Here is a 15650-nt window from a genome sequence, read left to right as displayed (position 1 = left end):
ACCACAATCTTAAGAAGTTTCTTTTATTTCGCCTGCTTTGAAAAAAGAAACAAGAAAATTGAAGGTGAGTAGAATGGCTGAAACCAAACTGAGCATGCTCACGTGAATCAAAGATGTGGAACGCCAATGGGGAAGGAAGGTCAATCAGAGAAGGAAGATAGCAGGGATGAGACCCCTTCCGGCATTCCTCTCCTCTCAGGTTCTTAAGGGAAAGGGGATTTTGGGGTTGGAATTACATGGATTTGACTTCCGGGTTGCCAACTCTGGGTTGAGAAATTGCTGGAGATTTGGGGGTGGAAACAATGCAAACAACATACAACAAGCAAGAATTGGAATGGCAGAAACAGAACAACAAAACAGAAAGTTGTTGTAGACAAGATAGCAAGGCATGTATTGTACTAAGCTTATCAGAGATTTATCCAAATTCATGCAACATATCAAACCAACCACAAAAAGCAACCTTGCAGGGTTGTTGTGACTGCAGTCTTATGATATGCAGTATATAACAAGTCTAATATAAGTGAAAGTGTGTCATTCTAGATAGTATCAATATCATAATAATGTTAGGAAAATTATGCATTTACAATCAGGGGCGTACCTAGGCAAACTGGCGCCCGGGGACAAAACCTGAGTTTGGCGCTCGCCCCCCACCCGGCGTATGGGTGGCCACCAGTGGTGAGAGTCAAATAATTTAACAACCGGTTCCGGGGGTGGGATTCAAATAATTTAATAGCTGGTTGTTTACAAGCAAATAATTCAACAACCGGTTCTGCAGAAGTGGTGCGAACCTGCTGAATCCCACCACTGGTGGCCACCCTCCCCCACCATGACCAAACAATGATTTTTTGTACCAGCTCACAAAACACCTCCCACTCGCATCAAAACATACATGGCTCTCTCCCCACCAACTCTTTTCCTAATTTCCTAATCACAACAACCCTATGAGGTAGGTTGTTAGCCTGAGAAAATACTCCAAGCCAGTGCAAGTGGGTATTAAGCATGTAAATCTCTCACAAATCACCCCCAGCAAAACATTTACCAAACAAATGTCAGCATCATCTCTCACTAAAACACTCTTCCAGTGGAATCCACTTCTGCAAACACCATCACTTTCAATGGTGTTTAAACTAGGGAGCTCAGATTCTTCTTTTAAATCTACCTTAAAGGGAGAATCTGGGGTCCCCAGTTAAAACAGGGTTTGAAAGTCATCCTGTTTGGGGGTGGATTCTCCCCCCCCCGCAAACAGCATCACTTTTGAGGGTTGGAGATTCAGATGACAAATAGCAGGCAGATTCGACTGGAATCTAAAAAATTTGAATAAAAATTGTCCGGACATGTCCCGCCCCAATATGAACAAATGCCAATGCAAGGCATTTGGGTTTTGGGGCTTTGCGTGTTTTTTCGGCCCGCAGGGAGCCGACATTTTTAAAGCTAGCGGCACCAGAATTTCAGGGAATGATCCAGAGACTGCCCTGATGATACCGCCCGAGTTTGGCGATGTTTGGTTCAGGGGCAGCAAAGTTATGGATGCCCCCTGCAGGCCAGAATGTGAAAAAACACTTGTCATTTTAGTTCACACAAATCCATCTCTTAGTACGTTGGCGCCCCCCACGTGACCAAATGGGGGGCGCCCGGGGACATAGGGTACACCCTGTCCCTAGGCAGGAACGCCACTGTTTACAATACTCCAGTGACAAAGTGCTATCGCATTAAAGAAACAAGTTCATCAATGAATGTGCATCCGTTTCAAGTAAGTTCATGGAAGTACAACAGTTGTAGGCTGACCAGACATCCCGCTTTTGGCGGGACAGTCCCACCTTCAAACAATTTGTCCCGCGTCCTGCCGGTTTTTTGAAGTGTCCCGATTTTTGGAAGGCTGCCGCACTGCCTTCTGGGGCGCTCCCGTTTCCCGCCCTGTGACATGCATGCGCGGCCGCCCACCTACCCGCCCGTCCCGGTTTACAAAGGTGACCATCTGGTCACCTTAAACAGTTGTGATTGGGGGGTGGAGCCTGTGGAGGGTGGGCTCTGAGGAGTGGCAAGACCTCAGCAGGGTCTAAGGCCATAGAGTCCAACTCCAAAGGAGCCATTTCCTCCAGGAGAACTCATCTTTGTAGTCTAGAGGTCTGTTGTAATCCCAGGAGATTTCCATGTCTCACCTGGAGGTTGGTAATCCTATGTCGCAGGGAGAGGATTAGGAAGTCAGATGGAAATGAGGTAAATTTCCCCACCTTTCTCCATCAATATTACTATCATGGATATGTTTCTCCAGCTCCACCGCTTTCAGTCATCTGAAGAATTTCAGCTTCCTTAAGGCGCTCCACCCTTTCTCACTCCTTGCCCCTTATGACTGGAACTGCCTCCTGAAATGTCTGTGGGACATTCCCCTTCCCCCTTTCTTCAAACCTCCACGCCCCCCATGCCCTTTTTCCTGGAAGCCTTCCCCACAGTTCTGTAGACCTGTCTCCAGAGGTGGGATCCGGCAGGTTCTCACCAGTTCCCGAGAGTGGGTTACTAATTATTTGTGTGTGCCGAGAGGGGGTGACTAATTGGGTCTGATTTTCTGTTAGAAATTCCATTAGGTCCAAAAATCATAAAGTCCTGTTGTTTCCTATGTGGCTGGCTAGCGATGCAGAAAAAACGATAATTCTCCCTGTTATTGTTTTGAAAAACATAAGTTTTAGAAATATGGTAAAGTTCCTTGTTTAAGGAAAGTATCCTTCTTTTGATTTCTAGAAACAAAATTAAGTATTTGAATATTAAGTGCATTTGACAGGCAGTCACAATAATTGAGGAGAAGTAGTTGTTTCTGTTGGCAGTAGACGATAGGACTTGCTATAATGAGTTTAAATTATGGACAGAAAGATACCAGCTGGAAATTAGGAACTTTTTTTTACAGTAAGAGTTTTTTACAGCAACAGAGAAATTATTAATGCCCCGCCCCCCTAATGCCCGGCCACGCCCCTGTCATGCCCCGCCCAGCCCCATTGGCGCTATGCCACTGTTTGAATCCCACCACCATGGGAACCTCGTTGGCCAAAATTTTTTTTTTTTGATCCCACCACTGCCCACTCTCACAGCAGACAGCAGAGAGAGAGAGAGAGAGAGAGAGACATGAAGAGCCTACGTATACTCATTTGCACCCTCAGGTGGGGTGGAGATGGCTTTTCTGAACTCTGGACATCCCATGGGCATAGGGGCTCCATTTGGCTTGGCACTGCAGCACATGGAAAAGGGGTCTTAGTCCCCCTCCCCACCCATTTCCTCTGACCAGAAACAGCTGTGGGGAACATTATTTGCCCCGCTGAGGGAATGCACGTTCCCCTAATGAACTATATGTTACATTTCTGGGAAGAGCAAATAAAAACTCCTCAACCCCCAGCGATTTCAGTTAATTAAAAATGGCACAGGGGTGAAGATCTCACCCAGTCCTATGTGCACACCATGGCCCTGATCTACAGCAAGGCCTTGCACACTTGGAATGCCTGAAACTTTGAAACGTTGCATTTCTACTCAACATGACCATGTCTATGAGAATAATGTAACGTGTATTGAGGTTCTGTATATCAGTCAGCTGAAAAAAAGGCCTATTCACAGTTCAGGCTTAAAAATGGCCCGGTGGGAACTATATTTCCCAGGAGCCCTTGTGAGCCCCAAGGTCTCCTGGGAACTGTAGTTCCTCAGAGAGTTTTTAGCCTGTACTGTACAGCTGGAATGAATATACACTCTTCCCCTGTTTAACCCCAGCCCCTCTTCTCTCCCTTTGTTATCTGCATAGTGTCACATTTTAGATTGTATACTCCTCAGGACAGGGGCCTATTTTGATGGCCTCTGCAAAAAGCTATTCACACTAGTGAAGCTATATGAATGAGTGGCATTTCTGAATACACAAAACACTTAATATACATTATACATTATGCCTCTATAAGGCAGATCAATATTATTATTGCTGTAGTGCAGAGAAGAGAGAGAGCAGTTTGCTAAAGCCTTCCTAGTGAGTTCACAGCAGAAGGGGAGACTTCCCAGCCCAAATCGCCTACGTAAGTTAAATGTACTACAATCACTTATAAGGCACAGTATCTGTGTAGCCTGCTCCCCAAAATGCTCACAGAATTTCAAATACTTTGTCCTGATCATTTTTACAACAATCCTGTCAAGTAGGACAGTTTTATGATTCGCATATATTACAGTTGAAGGCAGCTGAGACAGTGGGTTTCCTAAAGCTACCCAGTAAGCCCAGGTTTGAGGTGAGATTTGAAACAGGGATCTGGTGGTTTTTAGCCCCGTGCTGGTGTAGCACAGTCAGCTGATGGGATGAAGCATTGGCATGAATGACCCGGTAGGACTCAGGTTCTAATCCTCCTATGAAACTCACTATGTTATCTTGGGTCTCTCTCTCAGCTAAAACTGCCTCACAGAGTTTTTGTCAGGATGAAGGTGGGAAGGAGATAATCTCTGAGCGGCTCTGAGTTCCTTGGAGAAATGGTGGGATAGGAACATGCCAGGCTGGAGCACCTTCCCTATGAGGAGAGGCTGCAGCGTTTGGGACTCTTTAGTTTGGAGAGGAGGCGGCTGAGGGGGGATGTGATTGAAGTCTATAAAATTATGACTGGGGTAGAAAATGTTGACAGAGAGAAATTTTTCTCTCTTTCTCACAATACTAGAACCAGGGGGCATCCATTGAAAATGCTGGGGGGACAAATAAGGACTAATAAAAGGAAACACTTCTTCACGCAACGTGTGATTGGTGTTTGGAATATGCTGCCACAGGAGGTGGTGATGGCCACTAACCTGGATAGCTTTAAAAAGGGCTTGGACAGATTTCTGGAGGAGAAGTCGATCTATGGCTACCAATCTTGATCCTCTTTGATCTGAGACTGCAAATGCCTTAGCAGTCCAGGTGCTCGGCAGCAGCAGCCGCAGAAGGCCATTGCTTTCACCTCCTGCATGTGAGCTCCCAAAGGCACCTGGTGGGCCACTGCGAGTAGCAGAGAGCTGGACTAGATGGACTCTGGTCTGATCCAGCTGGCTTATTCTTATGTTCTTATGTTTTCACAAGGGTGAGGAATCTCTATTTTGCATTCTGATGCAGATGCAAAAGGATACATATGGGGCCAAGGAGCATTTACACAGGAATCTTCTGCATACTTTCTCAGTCGCCATTTTCCTTATATTTTGTTCCTTGCTGTGGTGCTGGAAGAGTTTGTGAAGGATTTTTAAAAATCAGTTAAAAAAATGATTTTTTAAAAGTCCTCAAATAGTCCCCTGATGGAAAGGGAGAAAAAAGGGGGCCTGCAAGGGGCTATGGAAGGCAAATGGCAGCAGAAGTGGACACAGGACTTTCAACAACGCCCACCCAGAGGTGGGATCCAGCAGGTTCTCACAGGTCCCCGAGAGTAGGTGACTAATTATTTGTGTGTGACGAGAGGGGGTTACTAATTGGTGATTTTGCCACGTGATTTTTGCCTTAGTTACGCCCCTCCTCTCAGCAGTAGCGCGCAGAACTGGAAGCAGTCTAGCAGGAGGCGCACCGGCGTGCGTGGCAGCCTGCGCCTGCGTGCATTCGTTTCCGGCCCAAGGACCGGTGCAGCGGCTGCATCATTGTCACAACCCCGCCCAGGAATGCCCCGCCCCCAGGATGCCCGACCACGCCCCCGGAATGCCTCGCCCAGCCCCATTGGCACTACGCCACAGTTTGAATCCCACCACCATGGGAACCTGTTACTAAAAATTTTGGATCCCACCACTGAACTCACCACTCCCTTCCAGACAACATGCCAACAGGCACAGATTTCTGAAAAGCTCATAGGAAACCAGGCTTGAGAAGGCCTGTGCAAAGGATGAGGGAACCCTAGAAAGAGGCCGTTGTGGTGCAGATGCAATTTGGATTTTAAAGCTTTCAAATCCCACCAACGCACTCACCGGCAGTGTTTTTGCCTCGATCGTGCTTGGTGGCTGCTATCACTGTCTGATCCCAGGTTTGATTCCACACTGGATCCCAGCGACTGAAAGAAAGAAACAAGAGTCCATGCGGGATGAGACTGAAGACCCCCCCCCCCCCCCCAAGGAACCCAGCAACCACTTCTGTCGCTCTCGGAAGTCCTACTAAGAGTCCCGGCACACCTTGCATCCCACTATGACAGTGATGGCGAACCTTTTTGAGACCGAGTGCCCAAACTGCCACCCAAAACCCACTTATTTATCGCAAAGTGCCAACACCGCAATTTAACCTGAATACTGAGGTTTTAGTTTAGAAAAAAATGATTGACTCAGAGGCGTGCGTTACTCGGGAGTAAGCTTGGTGGTAGTCGGTGGCTTTGCTTTGAAGCAACCGTGCAACTCTTCCAATGGGTGAATCGTGACCCTAGGAGGGTTTACTCAGAAGCAAGCCCCACTGCCAGCAACTGAGCTTACTCCCAGGTAAAGGATCATGCTTTAGTTCTTCATATGAAAATCAGTGGGGTTTAACAGCGCTTAACAGGGTTACCTACACTGCTTCCCCAAAACTAGGTCTTAGGTTTAATGCTAATAATCGATCCCAGTGGCTCAGGCCAATCTAGATGTGGGGGGGGGGGCACTCTGTTTGCACGTGCCCACAGAGAGGGCTCTGAGTGGTACCTCTGGCACCCGTGCCATAGGTTCGCCACCACTGTACTATGACCAAGGCCGATCAGATAGTGCAAGCAAACATCCAGGGCCGCAGATCTTGGAAGGGGATAAAAAGGGGGTCTTTGCAAAAAACTCAGGAGAGGCAGTCCCCATTTACAAGCACCAGGTCCGCATTCTGGAGTTCCCTTGATCAAGATGCCCTTCGTAGAGGCCCTGCGGAAGGGGGCCAACATACTCCTCAATGTTTATGTCCAACTTCCCTCTTTTTTTGAACCCTTGACACAGCACTGCCCAGAGGAAGAGGGGAAGGAGCAGAGGCCCTTCTTGTTGCCTGACTTTAAGGCCTGGTCTAGCCAAGCCAGGAGCAACCTGAAGTGGGGGGCAGCAGTGTTGGTCCTCCTTAAGACAATTTTGCATTTGATGTTTAAACAATACAGTCCTAAGCTGACATATTCTTGAGTCCACTGAAGTCAACTGAAAACTGGAGTCCACTGAAATCACTTTTCAGAAAAATGCAGGCATGGTACAAGGAAAGTTGTTGTTTCCGAAGTCAACCCAACTTTTGGCAAGTGAGGCAATTCGTTTCAAGCAGCAGATTTTGGGACAACAATTTAAGAGCAACAATGATCCATCACACTTTCACAGCCAGAAGAGGTGCCCGCAGTGATGGGATTCAGCCGATTCGCACCACTTGGGCAGAACCGGTTGTTAAAATGGTGCTTGTAAACAACCAGTTGTTCAATCATTCGAATCCCACCGCTGGAACTGGTTGTTAAATTATTTGAATCCCACCACTGCGGCATATGTGACTGCTGGTTTCAGGCACCAAAACAGGGGGCAGTCACAAATCACGGGGCCACTGACTGTTCCCAGAGTCATGCGATGATAGAGCTCAAAATACCGTAGGCTGCTTTACTATCTGAACAAGGTGAGCTAACCATGGCAACCCAAACCAAACTGAACACCATAGAGTGATGGGGTAGAGTGGTTCCCCCAACCACACTGTGATGTAGCTGCTCAGATGGCCACTTTCTATTGGGAATCACAAGTAAAAACACTGTGTCTCGCCCTAGGGCAGTGATGGCAAACTTTTTTGAGACCGAGTGCCCAAATTGCAACCCAAAACCCATTTATTTATTGCGAAGTGCCAGCACGGCAATTTAACTTGAATACTGAGGTTTTAGTTTAGAAAAACCAGTTGGCTCCAAGGCATGCGTTACTCGGGAGTAAGCTTGGTGGCTTTGCTTTGAAGCAACCGTGCAACTCTTCCAATGGGTGAATCACGACCCAAGAGGGTTTACTCAGAAGCAAGCCCCATTGCCAGCAACCGAGCTTACTCCCAGGTAAAGGATCACGCTTTAGTTCTTCGCATGAAAATCAGTGGGGTTTAACAGCGCTTAGCAGGGTTACCTACACTGCTTCCCCAAAATTAGGTCTTAGGTTTAATGCTAATAATCGAGCCCAGTGGCCCAGGCCAGCCTAGATGTGTATGTGTGTGGATCTGTTTATGCGTGCCCACAGAGAGGGCTCTGAGTGCCACCTCTGGCACCCGTGCCATAGGTTCGCCACCACTGCCCTAGGGTTTTTTCTTTTTTCTTTGTACCAGGCCAACTCAGTTGCACTAAACAGGATGTCTTTTCCATACAAGGCTAATTTTCCATACAAGGCTAATTGCTACTTTTTCTCTTTTTAATTCCATACATTTCCCCCTCCATTTGGTTCCAGAAATGTTTTCCCTTCATTTTCCCTCTTTGTTTTGCCAAGCACTTTTACTGGGATTTTTTTTGGTCCGTTTCTGAGCCAGTTTCCCTTAAGCGTGCAATCATGTTGAAATGGTCCTCATTTCTGCCCCACCAAAAACCTGGCCCTCTTCCATGCCCCTGTGTAGTCACCCAAACTTCTCTTCAGCCATTTTCTCTTTCCCTTCATCCCCCATTTTCGAAAAGATTTAAAAAACAAATTCTCTATCCTATTAGCTATGTAATGTCAGAGCACAAACACAAGCTAAATCCATGTTGTCAATTTCATCCCAAATGAGCGATGTTACATTTTCATCCCAAATGAGCGATGCTACAACAGAAGTTGCTTCTGTAGGAGAAATCTGACAAGGGTCTGGCTGCAGTCTTGTCATTTTCCTTCTGCAAACTCAACTTCCTTTGTCCATGAGGACAGACTGTATCTTTGCCTCAGTATGACATGGCTCATTTGGGTGCAATTGACAAAGTTGATACAATTGACTTGGCTTGTATCTTTGCTCTCACCTTACATCATGAAAGCAATAGATAGAGAAACAAATTAAAAATTCCTTTTGAAAACAGAGGAGGGGGGAGCGGGAGTAGAAAGTGGCTGAAAGGGAGAATTGTTCTTCTGCATCATAGATGATATCCCACCACCACGAGGAATAATATGTTTTCAGAAGTAGCGTGTAGAATAAATGCAACTGAACAAAGCGGAAAATAATGGGGGGAATGGAGGTGTGTGGAATGATTTCACAGAAAATGTGTCCAAAACCCAAGGTTTGACCACTGAGAAAATCTGTGGTAAGCTGTGCATGCAGAAAAGGCCAAGAAGATGGGGCTCAGATCCAACTTCACATTAGCCTTAAAATCTATAACAAGGAACTGAATCTGAAAAAGAGGTTGCCTTTTTCATCTTTCCCTCTTTTGGTCGTTTCCCCACTTACCGTCTGCTGCGCGCTACTCTCCCCAAGTAGCGCGGGGTTCCGTTGCACTCCCCACTACAGGGGTGGCGACAATGCAGCCGCCCCGACGCTGCTGCTCTCACGCCCCCTCAGCGCGCGTCATTCCTGGCGCTCCTCAAAATGGCGCCTTTTGATGACCCCGCGCTCGTGGGGAAGCCCGGGAGCGCACCAGAAATGATGCGCACTGAGAGTAGCAAGGGTGTTCGAGGTAAGTGGGGAAACGACCTTTTGTCTTTCCATACTTTCTCTATTCAAAACCACCCACACCCCTTCAGCCACTATTAGTTCGGGTAAAAGAGAAAAGACAGGCAAAGAGTCTCTCTCTCTCCCCCCCCCCCCATCCCAAAATCAGGACTAATAACAGTCAAGGAAGAAGAGTGTTGATAGGGACATGGTTCCGAGAAGTGGAGAAAAATACTTTAAAAAACCTCTTCCTTAGTTCCATGGTCCCAACCTAAATTATGCGGCTCTGCACCTGCCATTTAAAAGTAAACTATGCAGTGATTTCAGGGAAAGGAGATTGTAATTCTAATCAGTTAGCCCCTTCTAAACTCACTGACTTTAATTGACATAACTCTTGTCATGCCCCCACAGAAGCCTTTATTATTTTCATTGTTAAGTATCAGTTTCCCATAGATAGCATGGGTTTAGACCTCTGTATAGTCTCCAAAGGGAGGGAATTTTAGTTAGTCCCTGTCCCTTTAAGAAGTTTCCCAGTTATCTCTCAGCAATGCCCCTGTTTAACTCAGTTCAGTACAGGTGCCCAAGGAGTTAGGAGGCAGCAGTATTTTGCCATGTCAAAGTGTACAGAGAGCACAAAGTTGAGATTTACAGAGAACATCAGTCAGATAAAGACTCAAGGAACTTAAAGAAACACTTCTTCACACAACGTGTGATTGGTGTTTGGAATATGCTGCCACAGGAGGTGGTGATGGCCACTAACCTGGATAGCTTTAAAAAGGGCTTGGACAGATTTATGGCGGAGAAGTCGATCTATGGCTACCAATCTTGATCCTCCTTGATCTGAGATTGCAAATGCCTTAGCAGACCAGGTGCTCAGGAGCAGCAGCAGCAGCAGGCCATTGCTTTCACATCCTGCAGGTGAGCTCCCAAAGGCACCTGGTGGGCCACTGCGAGTAGCAGAGTGCTGGACTAGACAGACTCTGGTCTGATCCAGCAGGCTAGTTCTTATGTTCTTAAGTACTTTATTTTAAGCAGACCCTGGGAGGAGTTAAAGTCTCCATTCTTCAAAATATTAAAACTTTTGTTTGAACTGTTAAACCTTGCTTGTGATTCTCCCACTCTGTTCTGGCTGGGCACGGGGCGCCAGAAAAAAAGTTTTGCTTGGGGAATAGAACAACTCTGTTTAGGATTCCACTGTCAGACTGTGTTGCATCTGGTTTGGCCCATACCAAAAGGACTGTTTCCCTGCCCTTCCTCACTGGTCTGAGCCAGGGTAGATAGTGAGCCAAATACACTGCCCACCATTGCTCAAGAACCAGGTCTACCAGTTTCCTGGTATCATCTATTCGACTCCAGTTTTGTTCCGGAGGATCCAGGTGTCCCAAATCCCGGGCCCTCGGCCATAACCCCTTCCTTGAAAATTAATTATTGGTTTTCATACAGTCTCAAGATACTTTTTTTTCGCTGCAGGAAATTCCAGAGATTAAAAGCATTGGGAACAAAGACACTAAAATATTTATACAAGTGCAAGTTAAAAACAAAACAGAATTTCTGGGCTCGTGTTTCTCATGGAAAGAGAAGTGGAGGGGTGAGAGGAGGAGGAGGAGGAGAAGAAGAAGAAGAAGAAGAAGAAGAAGAAGAAGAAGAAGAAGAAGAAGAAGAAGAAGAAGAAGAAGAAGAAGAAGAAGAAGAAGAAGAAGAAGAAGAAGAAGAAGAAGAAGAAGAATTTGGATTTATATCCCTCCTTTCTCTCCTGCAGGAGACTCAAGGGGGCTGACAATCTCCTTGCCCTTCCCCCCTCACAACAAACACCCTGTGAGGTAGGTGGGGCTGAGAGAGCTCTGAGAAGCTGTGACTAGCCCAAGGTCACCCAGCTGGCGTGTGTGGGAGTATACAGGCTAACCTGAATTCCCCAGATAAGCCTCCACAGCTCAAGCGGCAGAGCTGGGAATCAAACCCGGTTCCTCCAGATTAGATACACGAGCTCTTAACCTTAAGGCAGGCAGGCAACTGGTAGAGAAGGGCTATCATATAGCACTAGGCTAAGAAAAGGTCCCACATTCACTCACTTTATTTGATCCTCCAAAAAGGCTCAGCAGGTGCTCTTTCGCTGCAGCAACTCTCCCTCTCGGGTGTCGTTCCTTCCTCAGGGATTTGGGGGACGGCAAACTCCATCCACTTCCTGATTTATCCCCCAACTCCGCTACCCCTTGAGAAGGTCCCTCGTTCTGGTCCAGACGGCCTTCGCTGCGGCTTCGCCACACCCCTCCGGGATCCTGGAGCGGGAGCTGGAGGCCACTGTCTGAGTCCGGAGCCTCTAAGAGGATGCTCGGGGGACACGGTTTCTCCTCCCGCCGATTCTCATGTTCATGCTCCGGTTCGGGCTCCTCACCGCTTGAGTGACGTTTGCGGAGGGCACTCCGGTGCCAGGGTAGAAAGTCGCAGTCTAAGAGGCATCCTTCTGAACCACATTTCTGGAGGGGGCTCAGCATCTGTATCAGGGGTGGGGGAGGTAATTTTGGTTAAACACATGTGTGCTGAACATGAGGGCAGCCAGGAGCTAATTTTCACAAGGTTCTCTAGAAAGTAGTTAGGGCAGAGGTAGGATCCAGCAGGTTCTCACAGGTTCCCGAGAGTAGGTTACTAATTATTTGTGTGTGCCGAGAGGGGGTTACTAATTGGTGATTTTGCCACCTGATTTTTGCCTTAGTTACGCCCCTCCTCTCAGCAGTAGCACGCAGAACTTGAAGCAGTCTAGCAGGAGGTGCACCGGCGTGCGTGGGTGCCTATAGCGCCCGGCGTGCATTCGCCTTTCTCTGCCTAAAGGGACCGGCGCGAAGCTGCTGGGTGTCCTTGCCACAGCGCCCTGCCCAAGGGAATGCCCCGCCTGCCGCCGCGGGTGCTCGGGCCCAGCCCAGCCCCATTGGCGCTACACCACTGTTTGAATCCCACCACCATGGGAATCTGTTACTAAAATTTTTGGATCCCACCACTGAGTTAGGGGATAACTGAGCCATATCTTTAAAGCCATTCATGACCTGGAACCCATCTATCTGAAGGACCATCTCCTTCCATGTGTCTGTGTGCCAACTTTAGGTTTTGGCCCACCACTACCTGTCTATCATTCACCACAGCCCAGGGCTTTTTCATCAGGGCTCTGGCTCTGTGAAATCAGCTCCCTGAAGAGGTGAGGGGGTCTTCAGGAGGCACTGCAAGGCCTGCCTGTTTGCCAGCGCTTTTGAGGGGTTTAAATGGCAGGCATAATTTGAACAGGGAGGGGGAGAGCTTTGGGTTGCTTTTTAACTTTTGTTTTAAGGCTGGGAATGTTTTGACTATCATTATAGGCCACCTTGAACCAGGAGGAAAGGTGGAATATAAATGTTTTAACAAACATCTTTTTAAACTTAAATCTTTATTCATTCAACAACATATGACATAGGCCCCACAATATAAAGACAAACCAGTTTTTATAATGTTAAACAAAGGAGCAGCAGTGGCGTAGGAGGTTAAAAGCTCGTGTATCTAATCGGAGGAACCGGGTTTGATTCCCCGCTCTGCCGCCTGAGCTGTGGAGGCTTATCTGGGGAATTCAGATTAGCCTTTGCACTCCCACACACACCAGCTGGGTGACCTTGGGCTAGTCACAGCTTCTCGGAGCTCTCTCAGCCCCACCTACCTCACAGGGTGTTTGTTGTGAGGGGGGAAGGGCAAGGAGATTGTCAGCCCCTTTGAGTCTCCTGCAGGAGAGAAATCCAAACCTTCTTCTTCTTCAAATCCATAAAATAGAAGACTTCCAACTTTCCTTACTTATGTTTAACTATCATACCCTTACCGTAGACCTTTTCTCTGCTTCTAAAAGCTAATAAAAATAAAGGTGGAGGAAAAAAGTAGAATTTTATACATTCAGGTTATTTTTACTCACAATTTCTGTTTTTATTCTCTAACCTTCCTTGTCAAATCTTATTCCCTAAAGCTACATTTTGTTTTGGAACTTTTGTTCAATATAATCCATCCACAACATCCACTCTTTCTTAAAGTCTGTTATCCATTTAAAATGGAGAGTCTCCATGGTGAGGAGATTCTTCATATGAGAGAATCTGTTGTGGTAGATCCTTCAAGTCAATAGGTGTTTCAAACAAGGTTAATGTGCGATAATGTAGGATCGGACGATCCGGCTTTTCTTCAACTGGACAAAATGGCTGCTTTGGAGGGTAGACTCTATGGCAGGGATGGCCATGCTGGCAGGGGCTGATGGGAATTGTAGTCCATGAACATCTGGGGTGCCATAGGTTGGCCACCCCTGCTCTATGGCATTATTGCCTACTGAGATCCCTCCCTGGGGGAAAAAAAGAAATCTTTGCCAGTCAACTCTCCCAAATCTCCAGGAATTTTCTAATCTACTCTTGGCAACCCTACACTGTGGGCCCCTGCTTGATTTGTTTAGTTGAACTCTAGCCTGCCTTTCATACTGATACTCAAGCTAGATTCATTTCCACTTCATCCCCTAACGAAGGGAGCAGCAGTGGCGCAGTGGTTAAGAGCAGGTGCATTCTAATCTGGAGGAACCCGGTTTGATTCCCAGCTCTGCCGCCTGAGCTGTGGAAGCTTATCTGGGGAATTCAGATTAGCCTGTGCACTCCCACACACATGGGTGACCTTGGGCTAGTCACAGCTTTTCGGAGCTCTCTCAGCCCCACCCACCTCACAGGGTGTTTGTTGTGAGGGGGGAAGGGCAAGGAGATTGTCAGCCCCTTTGAGTCTCCTGCAGGAGAGAAAGGGGGGATATAAATCCAAACACTTCTTCTTCTTCTAACAAATATTCTTAACCAGTATTAGAATGAAGGAGAAGGATAGACTGTGCCGTGTCAGGCTGTATTGGGGGAATTCCATTATTAATTGTTTCCACACAAATAGAACATTGGCACATCGGCGTCCACATCTCTGGTCCCGCCCTTTGCCTGCTTTGCGACTTTCTATCTGCAGGGCATTTGTCACGTTGGGGGAGCATTTAAAAATTGTGAGCTCTCCCCACCCCCTAGCCCACACTGATTCAGCGCATTCTACCATCTCACAGAGCTGCCTGCCTCGTACGTTTCCCAGCGGAAGCAAAGAGGTTAAAATGACCAGCAAGACTCGAAGTTCACATATTGATTTTGTCTGCTCGACTGTAGTTCTGCGGCCTTTAATCTTTCTAACCTTGACAGAATTCTTCCAGTAAATGCCATTAGAGTTAGCAGCCTCTAGGTAAGGCCTGGAGTTCTCGTGGAATTATGACTGATTTCCAGACTATAAAGATCGGTTCCCTTGGAGGAAACGGCGACACTGGAGGGTTGATTGTTTCCACCTGCAGAGGCTCCTCTCCTCTCCAAACCCCGTTTTAGGCTCTTCCCCCAGATCTGCAGGAATTTTCCAATCCAGAGATGGTAACCCTAATCCTTTGGGTTGCCACAGCACCAAAGGCATCTTGAAAATGTTCTAGACCAGTGATGGCGAACCTTTTCGAGACCAAGTGCCCAAATTGCAACCCAAAAACCACTTATTTATCACAAAGTGCCAGCATGGCAATTCAACCTCAATACTGAGGTTTTCGTTTAGAAAAAACGGTTTGCTCTGAGGCACACGTTACTTGGGAGTAAGCTTGGTGGAGCAACCGTGCAACACTTCGAACAGATGAATCACGACCCTAGGAGGGTTTACTCAGAAGCAAGGCCTGCCTATGTATGTGTGTGTATGTGGGGGGCGACTTTCCGCTCCCCCACATGACAAACTCTGTGCACGTGTGCCCACAGAGAGGGCTCTGAGTGCCACCTCTGGCACCCGTGCCATAGGTTCGCCACCACTGTTCTAGACGATAGGTGTCAAACTCGTGGCCCTCCAGATGTTATGGAGATATTTTTATTTTGTTTAGTATTTTTATGCTGTTTGGTGTGTTTACAAAGTATAATGATATATAGATGGATAGTGCTGGAATACGGGAGAGAGATCTGCATTCTTGTTTTGTTGTAGATATTTTGGAGTTTTGTAATATATCTGGTCATTGACTGTAAATAAAGTCTTCTTCTTCGTCTTCAGATGTTATGGACTACAGTTCCCACCATCCCCTGCCAGCATCATGTGGCAGGGGATGATGGGAACTGTAGTCCATAACATCTGGAGG

At 47.1% G+C, this 15650-nt stretch overlaps 1 protein-coding gene across 1 annotated transcript in view; it reads right to left on the bottom strand.

Moving 5' to 3' along the window:
* Positions 1 to 11985, bottom strand: part of LOC125427738 (regulator of G-protein signaling 3-like) — a 12637-nt gene extending 652 nt beyond the window's left edge. Inside the window, exons 1-3 of the mRNA XM_048487292.1 lie at positions 11563 to 11985; positions 5923 to 6005; positions 3 to 32 (exon numbers count right to left, since the gene is read on the bottom strand). Of these exons, the coding sequence (XP_048343249.1) occupies positions 3 to 32; positions 5923 to 6005; positions 11563 to 11985 (536 nt within the window). The remainder of the gene's footprint in view (positions 1 to 2; positions 33 to 5922; positions 6006 to 11562) is intronic.
* Between the last annotated feature and the right edge of the window lie 3665 nt (positions 11986 to 15650).

This window comes from Sphaerodactylus townsendi, linkage group LG03 (assembly GCF_021028975.2).
Source record: "Sphaerodactylus townsendi isolate TG3544 linkage group LG03, MPM_Stown_v2.3, whole genome shotgun sequence".
NCBI lineage: Eukaryota > Metazoa > Chordata > Lepidosauria > Squamata > Sphaerodactylidae > Sphaerodactylus > Sphaerodactylus townsendi.
Note: the sequence above shows the minus strand (reverse complement) of the source record. Positions and strands in the feature narration are given on the sequence as shown.